The sequence below is a fragment of the Belonocnema kinseyi genome, chromosome 2 (assembly GCF_010883055.1).
Source record: "Belonocnema kinseyi isolate 2016_QV_RU_SX_M_011 chromosome 2, B_treatae_v1, whole genome shotgun sequence".
Classification (NCBI taxonomy): domain Eukaryota; kingdom Metazoa; phylum Arthropoda; class Insecta; order Hymenoptera; family Cynipidae; genus Belonocnema; species Belonocnema kinseyi.
The window spans coordinates 16,019,041-16,033,679 of NC_046658.1; the positions used below are offsets into that span (position 1 = coordinate 16,019,041).

General features: G+C 33.5%; 1 protein-coding gene across 7 annotated transcripts in view; it reads left to right on the forward strand.

Annotated features, from left to right (window-relative positions):
* The window catches only part of LOC117167202 (E3 ubiquitin-protein ligase MSL2), a 132,239-nt gene extending 119,319 nt beyond the window's left edge, over positions 1-12,920 (forward strand). For 3 of the 7 annotated variants that reach the window (XM_033351937.1, XM_033351942.1, XM_033351944.1), the window contains 2 exons: positions 11,360-11,767; positions 12,113-12,920. In XM_033351937.1, the coding sequence (XP_033207828.1) occupies positions 11,360-11,632 (273 nt within the window). In that variant the 3' untranslated portion in view covers positions 11,633-11,767; positions 12,113-12,920. The remainder of the gene's footprint in view (positions 1-11,359; positions 11,768-12,112) is intronic. The other 4 variants (XM_033351938.1, XM_033351939.1, XM_033351940.1 and 1 more) reach the window with 4 other exon arrangements.
* Positions 12,921-14,639: the final 1,719 nt, after the last annotated feature.

Consider the following 14,639-nt stretch of genomic DNA (forward strand, 5'->3'; position numbering starts at 1 on the left):
CACTAACCTAGCATACAAAAGTTACTTGTTCAGATGGCAACACTAGCTAATAATTCAAAAAAATTTAAAGTAGACATGTATTACTGAACACACAGACAACTAAAGCACCAGAGCCAGAGAAAATAAGGAGAGGTAGACCGCTAGAAAGAAAGTTCATATTTAGTAGCATAGAGAGAACAAGAGTAAGAACCGCACAGCGAGGTTGACGAAAAATGAGAAAATTGAGAGGTAGAGGTACAGAAGAGTCAAGATTACGGGGGAAAACAATTAGATATAGAGAAAAGAAAGCAGTAAAAAAAAGGAAAAGGCGAACCTGCTGGAAAAGGAAAGGGGGTGGCAGTAAGTATTATTATGAAAAGCGATTAGAGCACTAAGAGGGAAAATAAAGGAAATTAAAGGAGGATAAAAGAAAATATGAGACACGGATATACAATCAATAGGAATAAATGAAAGGGTGGGATTATTTATGGAAGAATTAAAGGAATGGAACAAGTAGGAAAGCTTGAAAATGAGGTTGAGGGAAATAACTGAAATAATAGAGAAAGAATTAGAAACGAATAAAGACGAGAAAGTACATAACAATCTGATGATAAAGGGGTAAGAGAAGCACATATAGGGGTGGAACGAAGAAAGAGAAGGGGAGTTTGTTATGAAACGGGATGGAGTGGAACAGGAGGGGTAAGTACTGCAAGACGAGAATCTTAGATCAAAGATGAAGGCAACTCAAAGAAAAATCGATTCAGCACAGGTTTGCAAGGAGAGAGAGATGGGACAAGAGAAACAACTTTACAATAGTTGGCATTGGTATTGTAGGAGAATGAAAGGGTAACGATAGAGGAATTTATTAGGAGAGGTTTGGGGTTAGGGGGGAAATTTAAGAAATTAAGAAGACAGGGTACAAGCGGAAAAACGCTCTTATTAGTGAAAATTGATTTATGGAAAGCAAATCGCAAAGTCATGAGAACAAATAACTTAGGTACAATTAAATTGTATGTAACATAGACATGTCCAACTAGGAAAAATTGCCGACCAAAACACATGGTGCTCTTCCATCTACATTTCTTCTGATGTGCTAGAGTAGTGGTACAGTCTTGTGGTGATACCTTATCTAGTGACGTTGCCTATTCCCAAATAACATTTAAAAAGCAACTAAAGTTTTAATTATTTTATTACAGTTATTTTAAAATTTTGTGAATAAAGGTAATTGAAAATAAAAGTTTACAATATATTCTCATTATGCACAAGTTAGAAAGATGAGTAATATAAATCAGATATGATTGAAATATCCAAATACACACGCTATCTAAAGCCAGGTGTTACATTTTTGATACGAGTAATTTAAATGGTTTTTTATTATCGTCAGAGCTAGTTACTATCGATCAGTGTAGATGGCATTCCACTATCAGTGAAAATAGAAATCAAAACTATTAGAGAGATCGAATGAATTCTAATGATAATAGAAGAAGAAGAAGATCTTTTTTTAGAAAAGTTTAATTAAAATAATTACTTTTCCATTTTGTCAGAAATGACGTTAAGTATTTTTTATTTTTTGAAGAGTTAACTTGATAGTTTTTCTTTTTACTTTCGCAGATTGTGTTATGACATCTACACTGATCGATAGTAACTAGCTCTGATCATAATACAGAATCCTTTAAATTAACTTTAAATTTCTAAACGCAAAAATGAAAACAAATCTAATTTTTCGGTCTAGACAGTCTAGAAAGTTTTCTTAATGGTGCCTTTACCTTTTCGAGTGACAAAAAAAAACAAACATTTTTTGCAATTTTTGTATAGAGAGAGGTTTATTTATGTTGTTATCAATGTTCTAACATTCAATTACCACATATTTCAAGAAGCTATGATAATTTTTTCGTGATAAAAGAGTCATAAGCGCGTTACAGCGAATCTACGAGTGAACCAAAAAAAGGCGTTTTTCGGTGATTAAAGTTGTTCAAGTCTCATTTGAAACCAAAAAATCCAAAGGCATTCGTTAGTAGACAGTTTTTGCCTGGGATTGAACGAAGCTAGTTGCAAAAATATGGATTTTTCACGAAATGGCGAACTTTTGAAGTCAAAACTCAATTTTTTGCTAAAAATAAAGCGCTTTTGACCATACAATTTTTTTTTTAAACGATCGTTCAATCTACTAGTGTTATGTCTTGAATAACTCATAAAATTTGAAAGAAATCGGCAAAACCGTTCTTGAGATACCTTACTCACCGACTTTGAAAACCTTGTTTCGAGAAAAACGCGTTTAAGTTCAAAAAGTTGAGAACCTGTAGACAAATGTATATATCATCTCAAAATCTTTACTTACATAGTCATCGATTCCAGGACCATATGTAGGAAAATTTAATTTAAAAAATCGATCTTTTAAAACCCAAAAAGGTAGGGACCCTCTTAAAGGCCTAAACGTATCAACGTAGTAGCCTCAAAATTACTTTTAAATTTTAAATTTAATGTAATATTCAATAAAAAGAATTTGAATGTCTATAACTTATCTTTCTACCTGTAAGTAATGTGAATATATTGTTATAGTTAAACAAGTATACCCAACTCCCGGTTTGTTCCAGTGTCAGGGGTTGCCTCGCACTAACCTTTTAACTAAATCCCTTTCCGATTGGAAAATATGATATTGCGTAATATACTTGACTGAGTACTCGCGCACTGTGGCACTTCCGAGGCTACAGTCGCAACTGCTCTCGCCCTACGCCGCTGAGAAACTGCGTAGGCTAGCAGTTCTAGGAATAACTAAACCGCGGTGGACTTAAACGCGGTTCTGGTGTACTATCAAACATGTGTGTGTAAAATGGCTGAATATGTTGATTTAACCATATACTTCGTATTATTAGATAACTTTATTTTTTTTAAAACCACTTTGTAAACTTATTTGCAATTACCTTTATTGAAGATAATTGTCAAATTAATTAAAAATAAAATCATGCAAAATCTAGTTACTATTTAAATTTGGCATTGAAAGGTTAATTGCGCCGAAGCACCACTATACTTATTGGGTATCTTCGGGTCTAGGGGATGTCAACAGACGAGAGATCACCACAGGATTACGCCAGTATTCAAGCTCATCAGAAGAAATTAAGGTGTAAGCGTACCAGATGTTTTGGTTCGGGAATTTCTCCTACCTGGGCATGTTCGTGTTAAGTCATAATGCACACACACTTTTCTTGTACCTAGCCTACTCTTGTTTTTAATAACTTCTTATTTCGCTTTCCATGAGTCCATTTCCACTATTAAGAATTCTTTTCCGCTGGCTTCTTATTTTCTTAATTTTACCCACTACCCCCAAATCTCTCCCGAGAAAATCCTCTACCTTTACCCTTTCATTCCTGTACTCTGTCTGCGTTTAGGTCAACTATTGTAACATTGTTTCCTTTATTTCATCTTTCTGTTCTTTCAAACTCTTTTTCCATTTCACTGACTTTCTTTACTATTTCCTATAAATTCCCTACCTGGGCTAACCCGATTTTTTTCGGTGACGTTAGCTTTAAATTTTAACTGCTTGTCATATATTATCTTTCCCTTCTATTTCCCCTTCACCTCGTTCTATACCACACTTAGTTAACTTTTTTAACGCTTGTCGGTCTGCTTCGCAATGGCTTCATACTCTTGTCGAGTTCTACTCGTTTTCCCCGCCTTCAATATCTTTGAAATCTCCCTCTTCTTCATTCGGTACTTCGTTTATTTTCTTCATTCGCCCGCCCACGCCGCCTTCAGATGGTGATGTTATGCTGTAACTACTTGGCCGCCCGTACCCTTTCTATTTTTCAACAAATTATTTATGTTTTTACGTTACTTTTCTCTGTTCAGCTCACCCTAACTTTTGCTCAAGTAAACTCTTTTTACTCTCTCCACCCTTCACTACCCGTGGAAAACTTTATTTCTCGCGATTTATATTCCTAACCTCACTTTGTTATTTCCCCTATTTATTCCTTAAACTTTAACCAACCAATGACACTTATTATTTGAAAGCTATCCCCTTATTTTAAAACTGCCATGCTATTCCCTGTTTCTCAGTTTTTATACCTTTTCACGTAAAAAGACAATTTTACCCTAAGCCATAAACATAAATGTCTACTCAATCCAAACACATACATGCAATGAACATTTGATCGATATGCCATCTGATCGCAGAATTTGATGATATGTGACGTGCGCGGAAGAAAGGGGGTGCTTTATTATTGCTAATAATTGAGTTGTTAGGTACCCGAGAAATTAGGCTTTTGCTCAAAAGCTCTAGCTTCCGTCAAATACCTCACACCATTTACCACTACATCTACGTGTCTCATCTATACCGAACCCGTGAGACACCTCTACGACCTATCTCTTTCCGTGAGAATGCATTAGTAAGTGGAGAGGGAAGATTTCGTGAGTCTTCCCTCTCTCCTAAAAGTCGCTGAAAAATCTCACTTCTCAGAGTAAGCCCCCTTTCTTCGGCGCACGTCACATATGATTGCAGAATTTCAAATCAGGTAGATTTGGACAATTTGCATCGGGGCGGTGCACAAAAATACTTTTTACGGGAAAATATACAAAAAATAGTGCGAGACGTTTTTTTTCCGTAAACGAAACAGTGTAACAGAATTTTAACCGTGAAAATCGAAAAGCAAGTAGGTTTGCTGTGTGTTTGGCCGTTGTTACACAGCTCGTAAACATCAAAGTTTAAGTTTTTTTCCTAAATTGGGTAAGATGACTGTTGAGATTACAGATCTGTTTGGAAATCCTGAATCAATCGAAAAACGTACTAATTGGGAAAATTCGTTAAAAATGGGAAAGGCTACGACTGACACCAAGGTGTTCCTTCCATTTTAGAAGGGAAGCCTTTTAATGGTCCAGTAATTCGATTATGCAGGTATTAACTCAAACTATTGATAAGTTATAAGATTATTAATTATTAATAACCTGATGAATCCTAATCTTTAAAGTGCAACAGCTTCTTTTTAATTGATGTATAATAAATGCTTGAGGAAATTCTCGATTTTTCGAGGGTTTCCTCGTAAAAATTTCATTCTAAAACAACGGGAGGATTTCCTTCAAGATTTTTTTAACAGAGTTATTCTTTCCCTGTTTATATGTTTTTGAAAAGCATTTAACTTATCACAAAAATCGATTTTGCTTTTGCGATGAAATATTTTTAACATTTTGTGTACACTGTAAAAAAAGCTTTGGTGATGTTTACAATTAGCTAGTAATTATACTATCTGTGTCATTTCAAATTACAATATGTTATCTGATTAATTTACGATAATACAGTACCTATTTGCAATCTAGTGTGATTTCACATGAGTTAACAATGTGAAAATAAAGCGAAGGTTATTCAATTCGCAGTCGACTGTAAAATTACTACGTCCGATGATGTAAATGATTTGATCAGTGTGGGACATAATAAGTTTACTTAAGGTGATAAATTTACTTGGGACGTTAAGTATACGAAATTGTATGTAAATGTTGACGATGTGTGCATTTCTATCGCAAGGGAGTAAATCCGCGCGGACGAACGCCGAAGAATTATATGCAGGACGTAACTTTTGACCATTCAGGACTAGTGAGTGCAAGTCGTGCCAAACGACAAATTCCGGAGACGACAGAAGGGCCACTTACCATTTTCTGTGCATTTCGTTTGTTGTTTTGTACGTTAAATACACGAAGTACTACAAGGAGACCGCACGCCTATAGCGGGGTTGGTGGAAAAAATCCACAATCGCGATTGTCTGTCCTCAAATTTCCATGTCTTCCCAGATGATAGCGCTACGTGCAGAAACTCTAGGAACTACGAGAATATGTGATATAAATTTTGAACCGGTATAAATATAACCTATTAATGCCGTTTTGCAATTGCAAACTGTTTGTGTTTAGTGGAAAAAAATTGTTGCGCAAAGTGTAAGTGCTAAAAACCTATATAATAAGTGATACAATAATGTCGCGTTGTTTTTGTAAGGGCTGTGATTCGGGTAGTAGGGCACAGAAAGAGAGAGGTATTAGATGGCATTATTCATATAATTATATAAATTATAGAAGCATTATCACTGCGTTCGTGACACCAACTGGCACTTGACATAACCAAGCTTAACCTATAAACACACTCGATACTCCATAGCAGACGACAATTTCTAATTTTATAATTTCACTGAAGGGGCGCTCTAATCTGGGAAGGCATAAAACTGCGAGGACAGGCGATCGCGAACTGACAATGTGGGTAACAATACTCAAACAAATTTTTGAGCTCGAATTAACCGTACTAAGTTCGAGAAAATGGACCGCGTGTGTATTGATATTAGTGATTTTCGTTCAATTTCCAAAGTAAGTTTATCATCCAAAGTGAAATAATAATTCTTTTCATTATTTCATAGTCTCTTGCTCTTGTAGATGGCCAACAATTTACGGCGACGCTTGCTTCGTAAACAAGCAATCGCTTGCAATCGCCCGATGTGCCATGAGTACCGCGTAGGCCTTTGCAGCGACTGTGTAGGTTTTAAACAGTAATTACAATTTTAAAAAACTGTTTTTTAAGTTACTTTCGTATGTTTTATTTTTTAATAACTATTTTTGTGTGTTAAAAGAAAAATAAATTGATTTGAACATGGAAAAATATAGTGTTTTATTTGACCATAAAATCGAGTTTTCATTTTGCATAATAATTACCTTTTTTGAAACATCAATAATACAGTAATTTTTTCCCTAAAGTATAGTATCTCAGAAGTTTAACGCTAAATTTTTAGGTAAAAATATTTAAAATGACCGGTTTCAAAAAATATATCTAACTACATTACATAATTTTGTTGTGCAAAAATATTCGATACCGGCTGCGCAGGACATGTTTGAACACGTGGGGTGACAATCACCCGTAGTGCCATTTACGTAATAAAAATGAGTTGTGCCAGTTAAGGGTTAAATGAGAAAAAGTTGCTTTCGTCCATTTTAATTGCAAAAGAACTTCAATGACGATGGGCCACCTTCAAATATTGTTTAAATTTTTTAAATAAAAATGTACTTTTTACCTGTAATAGTTTTACCCTTTTTCGAATAATCGGTGCAGATTATTCCTTGTGAATATCAATAGACAGTGGCCATAACCTTTCCTGTTAAAGAAACGGTATTCTACGTTTAGTATAATTTCAGGGTAAATGGTTTTGGTCCATACATTATAAGAATAGAAATTTGTCAACTGTATGAGTACTTTCATGTTACAATCCTTCAGTTATACATACATCATGAATCTTGCTGGAGAAATAAGCCTTCTTTAGAGCAGGAAGCATATCCATCAGAAATGCAGGATCAATATTGAAAGATATTATTTCTATAGTACCATCGTACGAAGAGTAAATGACCAAATTTGCTTTCGTTATATTAAAAATCGAAATACCCAATGGAATATATCCCAGCCAAGGCTGTTTATAAATTAACTTTTTCACAAACAGTCAGAAATTAAAATTGGACGATTCCGAAACCTTCTTATCTTTTTTTAGTATTTAAAAAAGAAGTTTTATCTCATTCGCCCAGCATGATACGTTCATACCGCACACAAGATATGCGATTTATTAATTGTAATAAAAAAAAATTATTTTAAAGAAAATAGTATGTTGTGATACAAGTGGGGAAAGAGAGACTCTGCAAGTACTAAAAAATTTTTACGTGTCCTAACGCGTATCATATATATTTTTCCAGAAAAATGCATGGAAACTCGAATGAATTCTAAAAAGAATGAATGCTGGGCAATACAAATGGTGTGAAAACATTCCATTTAAACATGATCTTAATATAAAAAAGAATCTGATTTTTCAATTGTTGAAACAAAAATGGTTCGAACATTATTTCTATATCTATGAATTGCGGTAAAACTAATTCCGCCATTGGACTGTACAAAAGAAATTACATAAAGTACATGTGTTGCATAATTTTCTTCCATTCCATTTTGTTATGTATTATAAATAAATGGTGAAGAGAAGACCGTACTCTACAATTGTTAATTAATACTGCAAAACAAATTCGTTAGACATAGTAATTGTCCAAGACATAGATTACATGTATTTTTATCCGTAGAATCGAATGGCATATTCACTTTTTATGTAACTTACAGATTCAAACAAATTGTTAAAACAATTTTTGTTTAAACAATTGAAAAATCACATTTTTCAATAAGAAATAATCTTTTAACAAAATGCTCTCATCCTAATATTAACCTGCTTTGTTATGTCTATTGGTCTGCCAATCTGCCTTAACAGTTTAAAAAGTTGCTTATAACTCTATACATTGTTTCTAAATATTTAATTCATCACAAATTTTCATTGCTATTGGGAGCGTGCGTTCAATTTCAGGTATTTTTAAGAGATGGCGTTACTTGTTTTATATGGCATCGAGGAATATCGTTACTATAAAAATGTCGAAGCCCCATTATGTGGCCTTAGTTTTTATTAAGTGTTGTTTTTTTGAAGTATAAACAACATAGTTTTTGTAGCATTAAAAGTGGTGATGAGAAGTGGATTAGCTATGATAACCCTAAGAGTATGAAGTCGTGGGTTAAGCCCGGCCAATCATCAACATCAACGCCAAAATGAATATCTATGGACCGAAGTACATGCCCTGTATTTGGTGGTATCAGCAGGGTGTAGTGTAATATGAGATGCTCCAACCTAACAAAAACATGACGGACGATATGTATCGAAAAGAACTAATGCGATTGAGTCTAGCATTAACGGAAAAACGGCCAGCATTAACGGAAAAACGGCCGCAATAGGAGCAAAAACACGATAAAGTTATTCTTCTACATGACAACGCTCGGCCCCACGTATCCTACCAGAAAGATGATAGAAAGTAGTGGCTAGCGATGAGCAATACTTTGAATGATCAACTGGTAACCACTGTTTTTAAATAAACCCGCAAATTTTACCAAAAAATCTCTCAAAATGTATGTACGCTCTCAATAAATACCATTATAATTATAAAGCGGAACGATTTTTGTATAAATTAATGTTTGTCTACAACAAACTGTTACTCTGGAGTATTTGTTTAAATATATTGTTTTTACCTATAAATAAATTTTGAAACAAATTTGGTTATTGATTAAGTCTATCGTCAATAAATCAACAACGAGTGCATTTGAGTAATTTTTCAGAGATAAATTTCTTTCTGTATAGAACCAGAAAAGAAATGATAAAATGGGCTTTAACAGTTTTCTTATAAATATAAAGCACATAATTTCTAAAAAAACATCTTTAAATCCTTTAAGAAATAGAGGCTATAGACTTTTTTGGGCAGTAAATACCTGATCCATTCCACTGTGCCCGCTCACCTGCATTTATGCATCACGGCAGAAGGGAGCCCTCGCTAAAAGAAATACCATTTTAAGACCAGTTTCAAACAACGTTTGGTCTTTTTCTGTTATGTACTCGTCAGGCTATACCTGCATCAATTTTAGGGCATTGAAATCGACACTACTGTGTCTACCTCTCTCGCTCTCTTTGAAATAAGAATAGTTGTCTATATCAACAGACTGCTGGCTAGGACAAAGGGACTGTGGTCTTCTAGTTGGTATTTCTTTTTACGAGAGAGTCAATAACGCCCGAAGTAGGGCCCTGAGAGAAAAGTTAACACACTTCAATTTTCATCCATCTTTACGCGTTACTGTCATCGAAAAAATTGGCCCCACTTCTGGTAGTTAATAAACACCCAGTGGCGTTCAAGAACTTACCAAACCTAATTCGCATTCACCATGCCTAGTCCGGGTGTTTGGCTCTACCCCATGACTGAATTTCTATACACGACACGCCGATGCCTGGACTATGAATTCAGCTAACAGAAGTACCCCACCCTGGAAATATTATCGGTACACAGAAAATATTTCCCCGACGCAATTTTCCCCTGCAAGTATATAAGCCCTGTTAAAAAAGTCAACCCCTTTGGGAAATTAAGGCCTAGCAGAAAACTGTTCAGCTGTAAAAAAATCAGCTCCATGTGGGACACCTACCAGATGTAAATAATCACCCTCTTACAAATAATTCGCCGTTCCCTCAGCGAAACAAACCCCGATGGTAAATCATCCCCCGTGTGACAATCACTACCTGTAACAAGTCACCCCTTCAAAAAAAGGAACTTCCTTGTAAATTGTTCACTCTCCCCTTTGTGAATGAACCCCCTTTGGTAAATCTACCCCTGCCCGACATCCACTCCCTGTGGCAAATCATGCCAGTATAAATCATTAACTTCCGCAAATAATGCACCCTTTTTTTGGTGTATCAATCTCATGTGGCAAATCCACCTCCGTACGAGATGCACTTCCTATGGCAAGTCACCCGTTCTGAAAAATCATCCTCCTGCTAAGATTTTACTCGACTTTGGAGGAACATCTAGAGCTAAAACTTGGAGGTCATCGGTGGGTTTCTGGAAGTAGATCCAAATCTTTTTAATATCCTTTTGTTAATTGAAGCCACTGCATCGTGAATATGTGGAGTTAAATATCCACAATGCAGGAGCTTTGTCAAATATGTCAAATAAACCAAAAGATTTCAAAGAAGCCTCGTTCACTTGTCTGTCCCTAACGCCGGCAGAATATCTTGTTGAAGACTCACGTTGACTAGACCAGCGATTCCCAAACTTTTTAAATATTAAATAATCGAATTTTAATAAGTTGCGTTAAATTTGTTAGATTATGATATAAACGTTAAAAAAGGTAGAAGAAAATCGGATAATAACTTCAAGAAATATCGCACTTTTGTTACATTTACAAGATTTGTAAGTGTTTCATTTATTAGTTCGGATATTAACCGATTTTAAAGAACTTTGTTATTATTTTCTTTAAATTACATCATGAAATTGATTCAGTTTGGGAAACGCTGGACTAGACTACCCCAAGGAGTCGGAAAAACATTATAAGTAAAATTTTAGATTTACGAAAAGAAACGAAATTTTTTAAAAACTAACCATTTGATACACTCTCAAATGTAAAAGAAATAGTTTTTCTATTTAAAAATTGAAAATTTCTGTTCGTTAGTCTAAAAAACGGTCAGCTTTCTCAAAATTTGAGCGTCTCCCGCAAGCCAAAATTCTTACTTACAATTTTTTGGCAACCTGAAACTGTAGTTTTCGATATCCGAAGGACCAAAAGGAAAAGACTTGATGCGTTTCCTATGGAAATTAATATTTATGTTAATATCAATAATATTAATCTTTCCAAACACATTGAAAAAATATTTTTAGTGCATTACAAAAAATTTGAAATAAAAATTCGTGGGACTAGACATTAAAACCAAATAAGATATTGGGCCATACTACAGTATCTTTAAAATTATTATTTGTTTCATTTGAAACATTGTTTTTTGCTCCTAAAATTTTACATTTTAAATTTCAGATTCGCCCACACATACCAGAACTTCATAACCTGCAACTGCAGATATCGACACCACTAAGTTGTGATAATTTGAGTTCTGACCCCTTGGAAACGGTCGAACAATGTCTTTCTCCGTCTTCAACAACTATTCAAGTTTTAAACGTTTATTCCACTCCTAGACTAGATATTGATAACGTTCCGCAAAGTTTACCTGCCGCACTATTGGTTGGTGAAGATGCTATGCCTAGCACAGGAAGCGAAGCTGAAGACAGCGACATACAATTAGACGTGTGACAAAATATATGAGGACATAAGGCATGGGTTTTTAATGAACTTTTACGTAATTAATTCTTCACTTCTTCGTGTGGATAACTAAACTTATGTCGACAGAAAACACCCGAAAGATTCGCCTTTACTCGCTCGTGAATGGTGAGTATAATTTTACTGTTTTTTTTTTGTTGTTGGCCATAATAAGTGAAAACAATTTTTGTACAATAACATACAAATAAAGGGTGGCAGTACAGAACTAGATAACTTTAATTTTTTCAAAAATGTTTTTTTTTTGCATAAAAAACACTCATAAATCAATTACACGTGTTAAAAGAATTGAATTTAGAATTTTTTATTTTTTTAATATAATACTAATAAAAACTTTGAATTGTAGTCAAACTTTTAGCGTAGTATTTAAGTGTAGCAATCAATTTTCTACCTTCACCATCGATATTTTTTCAAATCGTAATCGTTTAATGAAATTATTTTTTCTTTCTTCTATAGGCTAGGGATGTTCACGGCTAGTTCTCTGACTTGCTTGTCTACCCCGTCTTCGAGCTCTTCTCTGTGCCTTCTCCTCGTATGGTCGTTCGCTCTCTACCGAAGGCTGTAAGAGAGAATATTTAAGAGTAAAATATTTTTGTACTTTCTGTAGACAGCCCTGCTAAAGGCCTTTCAGGGAAACATCATCTATCTCAGTGCGATACTGTCACACTGAATTTTTATTTTCAACACCTGTGAAATTGTAACATTAAGATTCTAGGACTGTTTACTCGGAATTGGCTAATTTTTTTATATCAAATCTTTTTTTCCTTATTCCGAAACTTAATATCCCAATTCAGTAACACTTCATCTCGGGCGAAGACTTTTTTCTTATCTTTAATTGTCATTCAGATTTTACAAAATGTTTTTCGCTCTCTATGAAAATTCCATTTTTTTGGTTATCTAATTCTATACTGCCACTCTTAAAATAGTTTTTATACAGTTTTAGTTGAAATTTTTATACATTTTTTCTTTTCAAAGTTCTATATATTCATTGAATTTTTTTAATTTCAGTTTTTTGAAAAATCATAATCAATCTTTCAAAATCTATAACCAATTGCAGTTTTTTACAAATAAAATGTTAGCCTTTTTTTAATTTTTAATTTCGTCAAGATTATCAAACATAATTCTTTGTTTAGAGCAGGCAAAAAATGTCTGCGAACACACACCAACACCTGGATCTTCATGAAAATAATTTCGCGACTCCATGGAGAAACCTAGCAGACAAAATTCAAGATATAAATTTAAAATAAAATATAATATGTAATGCCAATTTTATTTAAATATATTTTGGTCTCGTTGTTTCACAAAAGTTGAAGAGATCAACTGTTTTATTATGCTTAAAACATTCTAGTGACTCGAAATTCACGTATCTGCCTAATGTTTAGGTAAATTCAGATTTGTAAATACGATTACGTTAATCAATTGTAGATTTATCATTATATGAACGCTACTATCAAAGACTTATAGATTATATTTTAAGAGCAGGATGGTGTCGATACATGTTAATCTCTCTTAAGCGCTAGTACAAAATAACTATCATTGGTGTACATCGATTATTATCATCCCGCTTGAAATTTCCATTCATTATAAATTTATGCTATTTTAATTCTCATTCCTCAATCCTGGGAAGTTCCGTTCGAGTCCCAATTTTTTAAAATATCTTTTTTTCTTAATTAAACAATAGACATGCTTATTTTTATTTTGATAGAGAATGAGTTTTTAGATCGAAAAATGTTTGTATGAAACTTATGTGAAGTTGTTCTAAAATTATTAATACTTTGAAAAATAGGTGCAATAAATGTTTCTAATGGCAAAATTGTGGATGATACCTAAAATTAGGAAGAAAAATACTTCAAAAATTTGTAACTCGTAGATAATTATTGTAAGAATATTCAAAAACCTTGTAAATAGAGATTTAGATTTTGGGGACGTCTTAAAAATGAAGCGCTTGTTGCATTATTCAAAAAGGATCAAGGAAAATGCAGGGAGTCTAATCCTAGTTGCTCGTAGTTTCAGTGAAACGCTTTGTTATATCATAAGACAGAACTAATATATCTGGTTGCCGGAGATTAAGATTTACTTTCGATAAGTAATTAATTCACTACACTGTTAAACAAATCTGTACGAGGTTTAATATACATGCGTGTGAAGCAAATATACACTACCGCTTGGTGTAGTGAATTTAATATACATATGTATTAAATTTAATGGACAGGTCAGTATAGCAATGTGCGTGAAAACTCAACGTGCTTTAATTTCTTTAAATCTTGTCAAATATTCTCAATTAAATTAATGATCTAGAATTCGTTGACTGAATTGTTATTTATTATAAAGGTGCAATGTACGGGTAAAACTTTTTCCTAATTTCGCTCTAAATGGTCAAAATTTAAGGTGAGGACACTTAATTGTAGGTTAGGTCTGTTATTTATTTGCTTAATTCAACTTTTCGACTTGAAATCCAATTTTATTTCTCAATCAAAGGAAGAAGGTATCATGTTTTATTATTTATAATTGAAAATAACCGCTAAATTTATTTTGAATTTATGAAAAATGGAATTATCTGATTTTTCTTGTAAGTGATTAACATGAATGTATATGAAATTTAATATAGTCGCCCTTAATGGCGATTTCATATGCTTGATATATTAATTTTAATACACAAGGGTATATTAAATTTAATATTATTTTTAACAGTGTACGTCAAGAAGTAATTTCTAATTAAGAATTCACGCAGGCATTGTTATAAAAAAAGGAAACTACAGAATAAAGATATTTTACATACCAAGATGCTTATTACAACCATTCTCAATTTCATAATTTAACAAACAAAATAGTGGATTTCCAACAGGAGGGATAGATAAAATTGATAAATTTAAAATAAGAACTTACTAGGACATTTTTATAAAAATATTTTCAATAAATAAGTAACTGGCGTGAGATGAACCACTATCGGTTCGAACACAGAACTACGACATTTAAATTCTTC